At 35.7% G+C, this 16,484-nt stretch overlaps 1 protein-coding gene across 2 annotated transcripts in view; it reads right to left on the bottom strand.

Annotated features, from left to right (window-relative positions):
- GAS2 (growth arrest specific 2) overlaps positions 1 to 13,090 on the bottom strand; it is a 130,174-nt gene extending 117,084 nt beyond the window's left edge. For both annotated transcript variants that reach the window (XM_068978198.1, XM_068978199.1), the window contains exons 1-2: positions 12,946 to 13,090; positions 1,052 to 1,173 (exon numbers count right to left, since the gene is read on the bottom strand). In XM_068978198.1, coding sequence (XP_068834299.1) covers positions 1,052 to 1,173; positions 12,946 to 13,090 — 267 coding nt within the window. The remainder of the gene's footprint in view (positions 1 to 1,051; positions 1,174 to 12,945) is intronic.
- Between the last annotated feature and the right edge of the window lie 3,394 nt (positions 13,091 to 16,484).

The following is a 16,484-nucleotide window of genomic DNA, read 5'->3' as shown; positions in this document are numbered from 1 at the left end:
AGAAAAATGAACTCAGTGGTTCCCAAACTTTGCTGCACATCAGAATAACCTGCAGAGTTGTTTAGATACCCCAACCCCCAGATCCCTCTCCATATGGATTAAATTGGAACGTTCAGGTAAAGGAGCCAGGCCCCACAGTCCCAGCAAGGTTTGGGAGCCACTGAACTCTTTCACAGAGCTGTTTTTAAGATGATAAAAAAAATGGAGGAGCTTTGTATACTATGTAATACTTTACAGACTGATATAAAAAACTAAAGAAAAATTTATCCCCAAACTAACTACAGTGCTATGAAAAGAGATATATTAATTCAGGGAGCTTGATCTTTTGTTTAGGTTTTTAGTTCAGTAATCATAAAGAAACTTTACATAATCAGCTTTTCTTTTTCTTTTGCCAGAGTTGCAGAAAGTTTTTTTTTTCTTTTTCTTTTAAGCTGTCTTAATATTATTTTAACCTCATTTTTTCTTACCTCTTTTCCTTCTCTGTGTAAAATTAAGAAAAGTTTCATCTACATGTTCCCTTCAAAAATAACTAACACCACGCTTTTATTATGTGTTCATAATAGCTAGGGAAAGTATTAGAACAATGTGCAGAAAAGAAATCTGAACAATCAGAAAGAAAATAATTTGTCCAGTTACTTAGTTCAATCTACTGCTTACTTAAAAAGAGCAAAAAAGTACATATTCTAGATATTTTGTTCTAATATATAGCCGTAATAATTCTATTTGGAAACAAAGACCTATTCAGTATGTCTTTCTTAGCTAGATTTTGTTCATTGCCTGATGACACATTATTTCTTTGCTACTTTTTAAATCAATATATCAGATTCAACCAGTTTATATACAGTATTTGTTTCCTATTAATTCCATCAATTTCCATAACCTTCTATTTAATTGAACTTAACCAAAAGGATCATCTGTAATTTGAGTGTTGTTAATAGAGGAATTAATGCATCCATTCACAACAAAATCGTCCAATTAAACTCAATTTCTAAGCTATCGCAAATGCAGTCCACCATCTGACAGTGAGTGATTTTGCCTTGTAATCTTTTACCTTGGTGGGTTTGGCCGTGTCCATGCTTTCTTTGAATTTCTCCTGCACAGTTTCTGCAAGTTGACAGAGCAAGGCACCATTATCCAACTTCTCCATAAAAGTCTCTGCCGTAATTTCTTTCCCTGCAATAACAAAAAGAAGTCTTATAAAAGCACAATCATTCCCCAACCCAAATGTGACACTCATGCCAACATATTTGATGCAGTTTTAATCACCAAAATTCCATTTCCCGCTGAGTTACATATCTGGGATAGGAGATCACTGGAAAAAAAAAATGGCTTCTTTGGAATTTTATGTTTTCCTTTGGTCTCAATTTGATCTCTTTATAAGCCCAATTCCTTTATCTCCTCATATCTAGGAAAGGAAAGTGAAGTCGCTCAGTTGTGTCCGACTCTTTGTAGCCTATCAGCCTTCTCCATCCATGGGATTCTCCAGGCAAGAATACTGGAGTGGGTTGCCATTTCCTTCTCCAGGGGATCTTCCCAACCCAGGGAACGAACCCATGTCTCCCACATTGCAGGCAGATTGTTTACCCTCTGAGCCACCAGGGAAAACCCCTCATATCTAGGGAAACACTAAAATCCTTCACAGTGGCCACTGTTTCTCATGACTAGCAAAAAGTTTCATGAGACTAGCAGAAATCTGGAAAAATATGTACTTGATTGCATGTATTTCCTTTCACCAAAATCACATATGTCCTGACCTTTCCTCCCTGCCTCTTTGGATCAGTCTCTCAGAGCGATCTGAGGTGCTGTCTTCTTGGCCACAGTCCTCATTTGGCCCCAAATGAAACTTAACTCACATCTCTCACTTTGTCCATTTTTTCAAGTTGACACTATAATACAGGTAAAGTTAATGCAAGTAATAAACTCTCTATAAGAAAACACTATCCCTCTACCCATTCTTCCCCTTTCTGACCCAGTGCTTAAAGTATGGAATTATTAGGTTCATATCTCGGCTTTTTTGCCTCTCCTCACAAACATCCATAGCTTCAATTACCACTCTTAGGAACATGATTCACAGTTATCCATCCCCGACATTTCAATGGGTAAAAGTTATTTTCCTTCTTTCTTACATGCTCTCAAAGTATATTTTCTTTCTTCTGTTTTTCTTTCACTTTGTAACAGCTTTATTGTGATATGATTCACATATCTTATAATTCACACATTTAAAGTACATAATTCAATGAATTTTAATATATTCACAGAATTGTACAATTATCATCACAGTCAATGTTAGTACATTTTTGTCTCCCCCCAAAGAAACTGTATTCTTTATCTCTCTTGATTGCTTCATCCCCTCAGCTCTATAAAACCATTAATCTCTTTCTTAAATGTTCCTCAAAACTCCATTCCCAAAGTGCTTTCCTTTTCCTAGTTTTCTAATTGTCAGAATACATGTTTCCTTCTGTTTCTAGAACCATAATCTTAATAAAAAATTCATAATCTGATACCTAAACTCTATCAACAAGAGCAATGACTAGTCTTCAAATCCTCAACTTCTGTCTCCATAATCACCACCAAAGTTAATATTGCTAAACACAATCCTCACTGAGTCAATCTTCACCTTTGTGGCATAGTCCCTAATCTTCTCTTCTACCTAAAAGATAAAACATATACACTTTAATCCAGTATACTAAGTCTTCTCATATGTTGCTAGTCAACCTTTCTGTTTGAACTTCCTTATACCCTGCTCCTGGTCTGCACCCTGCCTTCCCAGGTCCATTAGCAGACCTTGCCATTTCCACTCTGATGCCTTTGTTCTAGGCATGGCCTCTGCCTGCAACACCCCCTTAGCTTTTATCTGCCTAGCCAAATTCTACTTTTAATTAGAAATCCAGAGAGATTCTTCGAGCACAATTGATTGCCTTTCTATATGTTCATACTCATGAGTATCACTCAGTCTGACACTCATCAAACTTCCTTTATGGCTGATATGTTTTGCATAAAGTTCCTGTCATCATCAGTACATTAAAAACCTTTTGAGGTATATATCATGTGTGTTCCTAGAGAGGTAAGCAGAATGTTACTTACATAGAATGCACCTAGTAAATTTGTTCAGTGGGCATGTGAATTAACAAATGAAGAAACAAACTCTTGTAAAACTCTGATAAAATGTTGGGTATTATTTTTGTGAAAAGTAGTTGAGGCAAAAAAAATAAAAAGGAGGTATTTTAAAGTTTTACACAGAGAGTCATAGGATTACATTTTATCTTGAGAAAAATGTATGTAGTTCAATTCTGCAAACACTTAAGATAAATATAAACCAACTGGAACAAGAGATAAACTACTGGCTTAAAGTTAAACTCACAATATCTAATTCATTTGGTCTTTAAGAAACATCTGTTTTAAATGATTTTTTTTTATAGTTTGGGGGGGAAGGGCAGGTGAAAGAGGAAAAAGAATTACTTTTTTTATGTTCTTTTTTCCCTACTGGATAGTTCACATTTTAGCCCTCAGTTAGAATAATGATTTCTGCAGGTGGCAAAACATCAGTAGCTCTAAGTACTCACCACAGAGATAGTCTATACAGAACTATTACTATTTCAAAATTGTATGCAGTTCAACTCAATTAAGGAATTAAAGTAGTAGTCTCAAGATACAAAAAGCCAGCATAACAGAATTTTTTTTATATATTCACTATATTATATTGCATTTCTAACAATAATAAGAAAGTTATTTTACAAACAAGCATAAAAAATAAATATTAAAAATATTTTTTTTTAATATGTCAAGGTAAAGAAGGTAAACTTTACCTAAACTTAAAGATTCTATTATAGTGTTAAGTGACAAAGGTACAGTAAATTTAAAAGAACTTTTAAGTCATAAAAAGAAAAATGGCATTCATTAAAAAGTCATTAGCAATTTACCTTTTGGTATGACTTATTTTTTCTGAATTATACCTGAAAAAATTTTTGTTATCCTGTTTTTCATGAATATTTGTGGAATTTTACATTGAACATCTGTACCTAATGAAAAATATATTAGGTGCCAGCTTTCAATTCTGTATATGTTATAGCTCCAAAAGGTGGGACTTTTTCTTTTGGCTAAAGCAGACACTATTACATACTTTATAGCTGAAGTGTATGACTCAAATGAAGGAAAAATGCAAGCAGAGAATTTTTTTAAACCTTCACATATAACATATTTTCCATCCAACAATTAAGAATCATAAAATATATACTTTAAATATAGTATATAATTTTAAGAAATCAACTATAATCCTTATATAGGAGGATATATTACCATACTTTCTGCATTAATATTACCAAAAATATATTAAAAACAGAATATAAAGTTAGATGAATTTAATCACAACAAATCCAACAGAATGGACTATGAATCACTAATTACAATTTCTCAAGTGAAAGCTAAACAAAGTTAAATCTCTGCTAGGCAGAACCAGATCTTTAAGATAAATTGTATAGCTGGCTTGAGACATTAGATGATGCATGCTAGAAACAGTAGGATTCTAGTATCATAGACTTATTCCTTCCCCAATCCTATCTTTCCTTTTTTTTTTTTTTTGTATAATTAGGGAAAGAAGGGGAAATGAACAGATACAATTAAATCGTGGTGAAGTACCAGCCCACACTGGGTTGTCTATATTATTGGCTTGATGGTTAAACCCCTAATAGCCAAGTCTAGAAGAAATATCTTTACTTTCTGGGTTCATAATTCTGGACTTTGATCTTCACACCATCAGTTCAGTCATGACCAGTGCCAGTAGACAGAAATCAGGGAGGTTGGCTAAATATTGTGATCAGTCACTTCCTCTTAAAATATGAGGGCACAATGATATGAAATAATCATCTACCTGAAATATTTTGTCAGGTAACTAAAATCAGCACACATACTTGTACATACAAGTGTATTTCTCCCAGAAATGTGTGCTAGCCATCATTTCCATAAAGATTATCACTTTTATGTTGCTAGGAAAGAACATTTTCCTCCTGGTAAGTTAGCAGTTTCCTAAAATATGACAGCATCTAATAATGATATTTAACATTTGAGTTCTCACTATATGTCAAGCACTTTACATGAATTCATGTTTTTAATCTCACAAAACTGCACGGTGTTTATATTGTATCCATTTTACAGATGATGAAATTGATGTATTTAGATTAAATAACTTGCTTAAGCTCACACAGTGAATCTGGCTCTTTAACCCAAAAAGTAGTTATAGAGTCTATGTTCTTAACCACCATGCTTGGTTAGTATTTGCTAAATATACAAATGACTATTTCCTATAAGAGTGCATTCTCTCTAATGCAGTCTTTTTCTTTGTAGAAAAGTTCACAGAATCTTTCCTCAGAAAAATAAGCAAGACAGAATGGGGTTGAAGATAGTGGTGCCAAGAAATGAACAGCAGTCCACCTTTCAGATTGGTGAATGATGGAGAATACCATTTAGGCATGCTCTGATATGGAAGGGCTTTTTATGAGGCGCTAGTGGTAAAGAACCCACTGGCCGGTGCAGGGGGACATGAGAGATGCAGGCTCCATCTTGGGTTGAGTAGATCCCCTGGAGTAGGAAATAGCAACCCTGCAGTATTCTTGACTAGAGAATCCTATGGACAGAGAAGCCTGATAGGCTACAGTTCACAGGGTCACAAAGAGTCAGACATGACTGAAGCAACTTAACACAAACATATGCATGCCCTGATATGTAGCCTGATTCATTGCATAAGAAAACCGGTCTATTTTATCTTAAGAGTGATCCAGATATGATCATTCTACTCCAGTCTCCACTGCACCTCTCAATCATGGTCTACTTCTCCAATTAGAGAACTCAAAGCAACTTGTCTGCTATCAATGCAAATTAGTGTTTTGAGACTGAAATGTAAAGGTTGTAAAATAGGAAATGATTGATTATACCCAGAAACCCTTGGTCAGCACCTGCTCCACACAGATTCAGAGTCCATCCCTCATTTGTATCAAGAAAAGACAGAGTCGCTTCCATTGGAAAAGTTGGGTGAAAAGAATTAGGGAGTAACTGCTCTGAAAGGTGTCAACTTGTGAACATAAACTTGATTCTTTAAACTTCTGAACTAGCATAAGACACCACCTTTCCTAAGGAATTTTTATTGACTACATCAGGAATATGAGCTCTCTGCAGGATAAGTACTTAGTAAAATGGTTTTACGAAAAAAGAAAAGAGAGCTGTTCCTACCTTGTTAGACAGCAGCAACTCCACTAAATAGGTGCTTAACTTTTTAATGCTAAAAATGGGATTTTTAGAAATAATTGAAAAAAATAAAAATATTAAAATAGGTTGGCCAAAAAGTTCATTCAGGTTTTTCCATAAGATGGTACAGAAAAACGCAAACAAACTTGTTGGCCAACCCAATATATTGATCACAGTAAGCATATAACAACTGAATTTTCTTTTATGTGCATGTAGAAAAGTCTAAGAAAGGGGAAATCACTATAACATCAACTGTCATAGTGCATTTCTAATTATAAGTAAAATCAATTTAGCTTTGCTTGATTTGTAATATATCTTTTGATTTACTCAAAGTCCCTGCATATATCCAAACATATACACCTATATTCTAACAATTTAAGATCCTTAAGAACAATATCAATTTCTGTGATGTTTAACACCTACAATCTTGTCTCAAAAGTATACTCCCATGTGATTCATGTAGTGTTATTAAATAATTGAAGATAAAGGTAGACCATCATTTTCAAATGATTAAAGAAATACAAATTAAATAAATAATTTGAGAACATTTATGTTAGTATATGGAGAAGGCAATGGGAACCCACTCCAGCACTCTTGCCTGGAAAATCCCATGGACATCGGAGCCTGCTAGGCTGCAGTCCATGGGGTTGCGAAGAGTCGGAGTCGACTGAGCGACTTCACTTTCACTTTTCACTTTCATGCATAGGAGAAGGAGATGGCAACCCACTCAAGTGTTCTCGCCTGGAGAATCCCAGGGACGGAGGAGCCTAGCGGGCTGCCGTCTCTGGGGTCGCACAGAGTCGGACACGACTGAAGTGACTTAGCAGCAGCAGCAGCATGTTAGTATATTTATTTCAAAGTTAAGTCAACAACAGTCTTCAGCAGACCATCAACAATGATGTGTGCGTGCATGCTCAGTCACTTCAGTTATGTCCTATTCACAGCCCGCCAGGCTCCTCTGTCCACGGGATTTTCTGGCGAGAATACTGGAGTGGGTTGCCATGCCCTCCTCAAGGGCATCTTCCCCACCCAGGAATCAAACGCGTGCCTCCTGCATCTCCTGCATTGCAGGCAGATTCTTTACCACTGAGTTACCAGGGAAGCCTAAGCCCCCAAATCATGAAATACATAGACTGTGTCTAATCTATTTAAATGATAAGTAGTTGCTATAATCTGGGGCTATTAATTTAATAACATATTGCTTACTCAAAGTGACAAGTCTTTCTCCAAGGTTTATTTGTATAATCATTTGATGTTCAAATATGTCTGAAGGACATAGTTAATTAACAAATCAGGAACAAAAATAACAAAAACAGAAAGCCTAAAATAAAAATCAAATGCGTATATTTAATATATAGGAAGGGATAATGGCCAGATAAATGTTTAAGAGGCAAGATTCTTTTGCTTCAGGTTTCTTTGGCTGTCTTTTCTAAATACTGGTCATAAAACTCCACAGTGCCAGCTACTAGAAACCATACTTGGACTACAGAGATATAGGAATAGTCAGTAAATATCACCTGGTGATTTTCTTATGAATCAGACTGGTATGCTACCCCACAAACAAATTCTAACTATTATGAAAATGTATTCACCTTCACTATTTATCATAAGACAGGTTTATATCATAATACAAAATTTTCAGTCTGCCATTGCCATATGTGCGTGCTTAGTTGTATCTGACTCTTTGCTACCCCATGGACTGTAGCCCAGTAGGCTCCTCTCTTCATGAAATTTTTCAGGCAAGAATACTAGAGTGGGTTGCCATTTCCTGCTCCGGGGGATCTTCCCAACCCAGGGATCAAACCTGTGTCTCCTGCATTGACAGGCAGATTCTTTTCCCACTGCACCACCAGGGAAGTCCAAATTTTAGTCTAAAAATTAGCTATTGCAAATTGGAAAAGTTGGCTTAAAGCTCAACATTCAGAAAACAAAGATCATGGCATCCGGTCCCATCACTTCATGGGAAATAGATGGGGAAACAGTGGAAACAGTGGCTGACTTTTTTTGGAGCCGGGGGGAGGGGGGGGCTCCAAAATCACTGCAGATGGTGATTGCAGCCATGAAATTAAAAGACACTTACTCCTTGGAAGAAAAGTTATGACCAACCTAGATAGTATATTCAAAAGCAGAGACGTTACTAGCCGACTAAGGTCAAGCTAGTCAAGGCTATGGTTTTTCCTGTGGTCATGTATGGATGTGAGACTTGGACTGTGAAGAAGGCTGAGCACTGAAGAATTTATGCTTTTGAACTGTGGTGTTGGAGAAGACTCTTGAGAGTCCCTTGGACTGCAAGGAGATCCAACCAGTCCATTCTGAAGATCAACCCTGGTATTTCTTTGGAAGGAATGATGCTAAAACTGAAGCTCCAGTACTTTGGCCACCTCATGTGAAGAGTTGATTCACTGGAAAAGACTTTGATGCTGGGAGGGATTGGGGGCAGGAGGAGAAGGGGACGACAGAGGATGGGATGGCTGGATGGCATCACAGAATCGATGGACGTGAGTCTGAGTGAACTCCGGGAGATGGTGATGGACAGGGAGGCCTGGCGTGCTGCGATTCATGGGGTCGCAAGGAGTCAGACACGACTGAGCGACTAAACTGAACTGAACTTTATGGCATAAATTTTAATATTGGTCTGTGAATCAGTGAAACAACTTTCTTCTCTATCAAATAATATTTATCCACCCAAAAACCTGAATGTAAAATGAGTGTTCTTTAAGAAACTCCATCTTTCAATGGATATATAGGAACAAAAAATATGAATTCAGACTATCATTAATATTTATTGAAATACACAGAAGAAAAAAGTTACAGTTTAGTCAAATATTACTAAAAAGAAATAAGAAATCTTTCCACAAGTAAGGTCCAAACTGCAATGGTAAAATCTTGTTAAAAGCTTTAATTTAGTATGTGAATTTCTACCTCACCAAAAACTTCAAATGCTTTATTGGGAGATCAGATGAATTTTGAAACTACTTTCAACCTTCTGTCTCTAGGCTTCAACCAACTATCCCTAACCTTCAAGAAGATAAAACTTAAAACTTGAAAGGAGGTTGTATAATAAAATTTGCAAATATTTCTGAGGTGACCAAATGACTAGTAAAAATAATCTTAAAATTTGCTTTAATGGCTCCGTTCTAAAATATATGAATGTTAATTATATCTATTATGTGTAATAAAAATATCTTGTATCATAGCCATATATTTTTCTCCCTTCCTTATTATCACCGTTCTAGAACATAATGTATTTTATTACCTCTGAATGCTTTATCATTTTAAATAATGTCAAGCTATTGGTCTACTTTCCAAGTTAGCATGAGGATATTTACTTAAAATCTATTATTTTCTAGTTTTATAAATTCAAGTTAACAGAAGGTAGTACTCTGAGATACTTTTAAGATTTTTTTTTTCTGAGAAAATTTCACAAGCTTTTGGTTGCATTTGTGTTACCAACAACTAATATTGAAAACATTAGCCTTCTTATTCTTAAAAAGAAGGATTATTCACTTGTGTAAATTGGTTTCTCCTTGTTTGTGTCTATTGATGATTTTAAACTGGGTCTTAAGAGATGGATTTCTTGGAAACTTAGACTTTCGGAACTGGAATGGACATTAGAGATCGTCTACTCCAATCCCTTCATTTTATGGTTGGGGACACTGAGCCCAGAAAAGATAGCTGAGTGACTTTGGGCAAGTTTCCTACCAAGTGCCAGAGCCAGAACCAGAAGCCAGGTCTCCTGACTCCCAGTTAGAAGCCAGGTCTCCTGACTTTTAGTCCAAGGATATTTCCATTACACATACACTGACTCTCTATTCTTTGAGGCTGTCTTGGGCTGCTCACACTGATCAAGCTACTTTGTAAATGATCACATTCACCAAATAAAGTGCTTCTGATGACAAATCATGGGATTTGAAACATACCTGTGTAATCAGGCTATACTCTAGTTAATCATAATTTCTCCCTGCCTAGAACATTTCAGGGATTCCTCATTGATCATGCAATAAATTATAAGCTCCTCAACCTGGTCTTCAAAGCACTATGTGCTCTAGCTCCAACAAATCTCATATATCTCCCTGCCCCTCTCCTTTAATCTATGCTGTTGACATAAGCTTTCATTCTGTTCTTACAACACACCAAACTCCTTCCTATCCCACACATACCATTCTCTCTATCCAGGCTCTTTCCCATGATTTGTCTGCTTAGCTATTAATTATTCTTTAGATCTCAGTTTCCAATATGTGAAGTGAAGGTCATTCAGCCGTGTCTGACTCTTTGCAACTCTCTAGACTGTAGCCTGCCAGGCTCCTCTGTCCACAGGGACTCTCCAGGCAAGAACACTGGAGTGGGTAGCCATTCCCTTCTCCAGGGGATCTTCCCAACTCAGAGATCGAACTCAGGTCTCAGGCATTGCGGGCAGATTGTTTACTGTCTGAGCCAACAGGGAAGCCCCTTAAAAAGGATTTCCCCAAGCCCTTATTTGTTTGCCTCACTCCCACCTCCTTGTTTTTATATTCTCATTACAATCTATATCTTATACAGTTTATAGCAATCCAATTAATCATTTATTGTCACTTGTTTAATATTAATTTCATATTCAATCTACTCCAAGCTCTATAAGAACAGGCAATCTGCCTATTCCTAATCACCACTCCACCCTCTAGTACTCACAAGACTGTGCTGCAATACAATAAACACAAAAGCTAGTATTTACCATAGTTAGCTGATTACTATATGGCAGACCTTGTTCTAAAACTGATCATCTCAGTTGACTCTACAACAGTCCTCCTGAGGTTGGTACTAGTATTACACTTATTTAACAGATGACAAAACCCAAGCACATTCAGATACTTATCTGGTATCACAACGCTAGTAAGTGATGGAAATGAGATTTGAATTCAAGCATTCTGATTCCAGAGTTCATTTTATTCAAATAATACATTATGCTGCTGCATACTCAAATATTTATCGAATAAATGAATGAACTTACTCACCATATCAAATTAATTGTATCACCAGACTGAATAAATGGAATAACACCACCACACACAGAGTTTATGTCAGACACTATTCTAAGTAGTGTACATATTTTAATTAGTTAATCTCACTGCAACGCTACTCTCATTACCACTTCATAAATGAAGAAACTGAAGCACAGAGATTAAATAACTTGCCCAAGATTGTACTGCTCGTAATTGGCAGATCTGGGGTTCAAACACAGGCAGTTTATGCCAAGTCTGTGCCTTACTTTATACACTGCCATGCATGTGAGAGCCCATATCTGAAAGCAGCTTGAAGTCAATAAAATGCTAATATAATAATAATCAGTGAACACACAAAAGAGGGAGGAAACCCATCTGTTTAAGTTAAACTGAGTTCCTCTGTATAATGGAGATAAATGCTTTTCCCTTGGATAAATGAAAGATGGCCCTTCCTTCTGGTGGATACAGTTCCATAGCACAGTGGAGGTTATTTCTGGGGTGTGATGGATGGTAAGGATGCCTTCTACATTTCTCCTCTCACCCCTTAATTAGGCTTCCTCACAAAAGATACCACCTGCATTTCTATATCTGGTAGCTTTAGTTAGATGACATAAAACTGTTGAAAACGTGAGGAAAAAGGAAATATCCAACTCTAGGATAAAGGCTTAAAAAATGAAAAGCAACATAAAAATCCAGGGCCATGATGAGCAAAAACAAAAATCTTGCTAAAGGGTGCTCAAACCTCGCAAAACCTTGTTAAAATTTCAGATCCGCAGGGTGCTCTTCTCTTAAACTCTTTCGTTTCAGTGGCTAAAAAGTGAGAATAACACTTACCTTGAAGGAATCCTTTCAATAATAAGATCATGTTGGTGAAATCCTTTCTGTAAATGATAAAGCACTATGCAAATCCTATGTATATTCAATATTTATATTTTATGAACTCTATAAGGATCCTTTTCTCAGGGCTTAAATCAATTTTGTCCTCTGTGAAAAATTACTAGTGAAATAGTATTGTTTTATATGATGATCCTTTAACTGTACGATTCTACTTTGCACATGGTTGAAATTGTATTCTATGACTATGCCAGCACAGTAGAAACAAAACCAAAAAAAAAGAGGCAGCCTTAGCAGGAGGCAGTATTTTTCTCATAGACAGTTCTTTTGGAAAAATATTTAAAAATAAAAGTGCAATGAAAAGAAAAATTTTAGGTCAAGGTTGGATGACTCCAGTCAGCTTATCTGGACAAAGGAGAGGAGTCATTGTTCCAGAGTCTGGGTTTTCAGCAGTTTTAGAGAGTTGGACATGACTTAGCGACTAAACAACAGAAGATGTATTATAAAACGAGAGCAAAGAAACCAAGTTTTAGAAGCCAGATTTCACAGACTGTGGCTCATGTGCAGTGTCGAAAGAATAGGCCAAACTGGCCAGTTGCATGAAAGAAAAGTAAAAATAAATCAGATCAGCAAGCGTGTAGATAAAATAAGCAATTTGACCACATAGTTCCACATTCCAATGCATTATATTGGAATAACTAAGCACAATTAATGTAAGAGACATTGGGAAATTCATTTAAATTTTCCACGTGCTGCAGGTATCCCAGATGCAAAATGAAACTGATGAAAGATTTTCTTTCTAAGGTGCTGTCACATGCTTAGGAGAAGGATATTACAGGAGCAGGGGAAATAAACTTGTTATCTTTGCTGACAAAACGAGGTCTTATAACCTTACCTAACAGATTGGTTAACCACAAGGCCAGATCTTCTTTCATCGGCAGCAAATTAGCTTCATGTCTGCTGGCCAGCCACTGGCTATACTGATGCATATCAGAAAGGCCAGGTCCACTGCGTACCTTTGGGCTCAGAGCAGTGCACATTATTTATCCACTTGTAATACCTGTTTTGGAAACAAAAGAGCAATTGCTTTTTACACAGACTTCTCTTGTTAAAACCTTGCTAAAAATGGCACAGTAAGGAACAGGGTCTGCAGACATTTGGATGACAAGTCAGGTTATTAATTATTAACCCCCCAGGAAACACTGTTTGCTCTATCAGTGCTGGCCCTTGTCAGTTTTGACCAACTACTTGGTCAGAAACAGCAGCAATCAAAGGTCAAATAGAAAAATCAAACAGTAAGCTCTACGCATGTGTGAAACATCATATCTGGAAAAAAGTCAATTTTGAAAGCAAGAAATTCCGTTAAAATTTTGATATCCAAATTGTAAACCTCCATTGTTTGGGTTAATTTTTGAAACCATAAATTTCCACAGAATTTTAGGGCTGAATACCAGCAATGACAGTATTTAGGAAATTTCTTATCAACATATAATCACTACTCTTCAAACTATTACCTATGAGATTAAGCATAGTACTTGGTTCTTTACAGACGGCCAAGCAATCATGTACTTACACTTTACAAGAGTTGAGTGGGACACAGGGGAGCTTGCATGTTTTTTAAAATTTTTAATTGAAGAATAATTGCTTTACAGTGTTGTGTTAGCTTCTGCGGCAAAAACAACATGAATCTGCTAGAAGTATGCATATATAGTTAATGGAAACAAAACCCAAAGGGGAATGGTGACTCAACCAAAATCATATGGTTAGATCACGGCAGAGGCAGGTTTGAACTTGGGTCATTAGTGTCATTACCATTACTGTTTTCAGAATGACACATTTTATAATAGCATCATCAAGTACCCATATTATAATTCAGGAATTACACCTTAATTCTAATAAATAGCATCACAGGTTTGCTTTGGTCTTACTTTGTACCTTCCCACTCCATAAGTTTTGCATACCAGGGTTTATTTGTAATCATCTGTAGCATAAAAGTAATTACATATATCTACACAACAAGAAATAAATTCACTCACCTATGAGTAACACAATCCTCAAAGTGGGTTGCAGGGGGAAAAAAATGTATGAATATATAGTTGGCCTTGAATGTAACACTACATTCATTTTTTGCATTATTTATATGACCTAAGACTATAGATATAATAATGGGGCAGTAAAGTAATAAACTCATAAGTTTAACTATGTGTTTAACTCCATTCTATATGCAAATAGTGCCTATAAAATAACCAAATGTATTATGACTGAATAAAATGAAAATGTTTGCAACTGGCAAGAAGTAAGGTTTATATGCTACAATGGGGTTTCCAGCTATATTTATTACTAATGGTACTTTAAGTTTACTGGTATAAGTTGTGTATAGCCTTGTTGGTTTTAAAATTTGAAACTTTACATAGCATTCTTTTCCAATTAATCTCAAACGCTTCTCAGCCTAGGTTAATTTTTGTCTTTTAAAGACAGCTTAAAAAAAAAATAAGACATTGGTATTCACAAAAATGTAAAATTTGATGGTCTTCCAAACATTTTGCTGTAGCCTTAGAAAAGGCTGCAGGGAGCATGAATAAATACCTAAAAAGTGCCATCAATATATAATTTAAAAGCACAATTTCATTTCCAAACAAATTATGCTTTGAATAATTCTTTTTCTGCAAAAAAATAATTACTATAAATTTTCATTGAAAATATCTTCTATAAATCTCTAAAGTGGTAACGAGTGAAAATGTGCAATATTTTAACACACCTTGCCCTAATCTATTAAATTGTCTTTATAGGTGCCAGGATATTGCAATTGTCCATTTTCTTCTGCAGTTTGTCATGACATTATTCATATAAAGTCCTAAAAGTTTTCTCCAAAACCTGTGATTAAACCAGAAGCCTAAGATATTTTTGCCCTAGTTCTTTAAAAAATAGGTCCAATCCCAGGAAAACAAAACACCTCCCAGTAGGTGTTTAGGATTCCTACAAGCTAAGCTAGCCTCAGAAACAAACATTTTAATAATACATTTAAGCACATGATTCATACATTTAAATAGCTAATTGAAATCTTAAAATGGTTACCTCTAAAATGCCTTTCTTCTCAAGACACAATCTCTCCCACTACTCTCCTGAAAGCGAGAAGTGGGAGTTCAGTAACTTTACCTACGTCCTATTATGGGCTCTGTAATTTCCACTGAAGCATCAGAGTCCTATTCTGCTTTGTAAAAGCAAGAAGACACCTCAAATTCTTAAGCTCATTGTCCAGCAGAGAATTCATCAAGGGATAGTTTACAGTAAACCTAATGGCATGTAACAGTTTCAGTGATCCAGAGGGACACAATCTGTCCCCTCAATACTTCTAAACAGTGAAGTTTTTATTTTCCTTGACAGTGGCACATTTATTTCTCATGTAGTCTGTCCCATATTTTGCCAGAAATGTAATTCAAACTATCTTCTAATATTTACAGATGATTATTAAGTCAAACCAATAATTCAGCAATGCTTGTTATACTGCTTTTTGTATAATCAAAATTATATTAAAAAATGGAAAAAAAAACAATTATATTTTCCCAGGTGACAAAGGTGGAGAAAGAAGGTTTAGTGGGTAATTGGCATCTGATAGAAGTTAAACGATTAAACATATGCCAAATATGTAGACATCTAAAGTCACTCATAGATAGGGACTCTTGTTTAAGGAACTCTTCTTGTTTAAGTCCCTTTTTAAAAAAACTTAGGATTTTCATCCAAATTCCTCTGATCCTTTTTTCACATTTTAAAACACCATCAAACTTGGCTTGACTCTACGGTTTAGCTGAGAGTCACTACTTGGTGGTCTTGGATTTAAATGAGGCTGAGATATGAACAGGAAAGATGGGCATGGACCCAACTAGCAGGACCAAAATTTGGACTGTGCAAGAATTACCCATGGTAAAGCAGTTTCCAAATGAAAGGATTAAATTGGGGTGAGCAAAGGTCAAATGAATTTAAATTATCCAGATAAAAAGATCATTACAGGATTATAAACATTTTATAATTTTCAACAAATGTTTAATCCATCTGAATGAGTTGAATTAGCTCACAAAGAACAGATTACAAGGAAAAGGTCATTTCTGATCTTTTGAATACATTCAAAAGTATGTAAAAACCACTAGAGATGCCAAGGGGTAGCTTTTAAAGATAGGAAATGAAATGATGAATGACACACTGACTTGAAAAAAAATAGGTTTTGAAGAAAGAAAAAACTTTCTTCTAGAACATATCTAAATACTGGAAGATGTTACTGTTAAAATTTCTATAATCTAAATATTTTAAAACTTGATAAGTAACTTTGGTAATACAAAGCAAACTCTATGCTTTGAGAAAAAGGAGTAAGGATTCAAAAGCTTCTTCTATGTCTTCTCCAAACTTTATGGGTCTATCGAAAAATGGATAAATCAACCT

The sequence above is a fragment of the Capricornis sumatraensis genome, chromosome 8, assembly GCF_032405125.1.
Source record: "Capricornis sumatraensis isolate serow.1 chromosome 8, serow.2, whole genome shotgun sequence".
Lineage (NCBI taxonomy): Eukaryota > Metazoa > Chordata > Mammalia > Artiodactyla > Bovidae > Capricornis > Capricornis sumatraensis.
The sequence above is the reverse complement of the archived record's forward strand: the minus strand, read 5'-3'. Positions and strand labels throughout refer to the sequence as shown.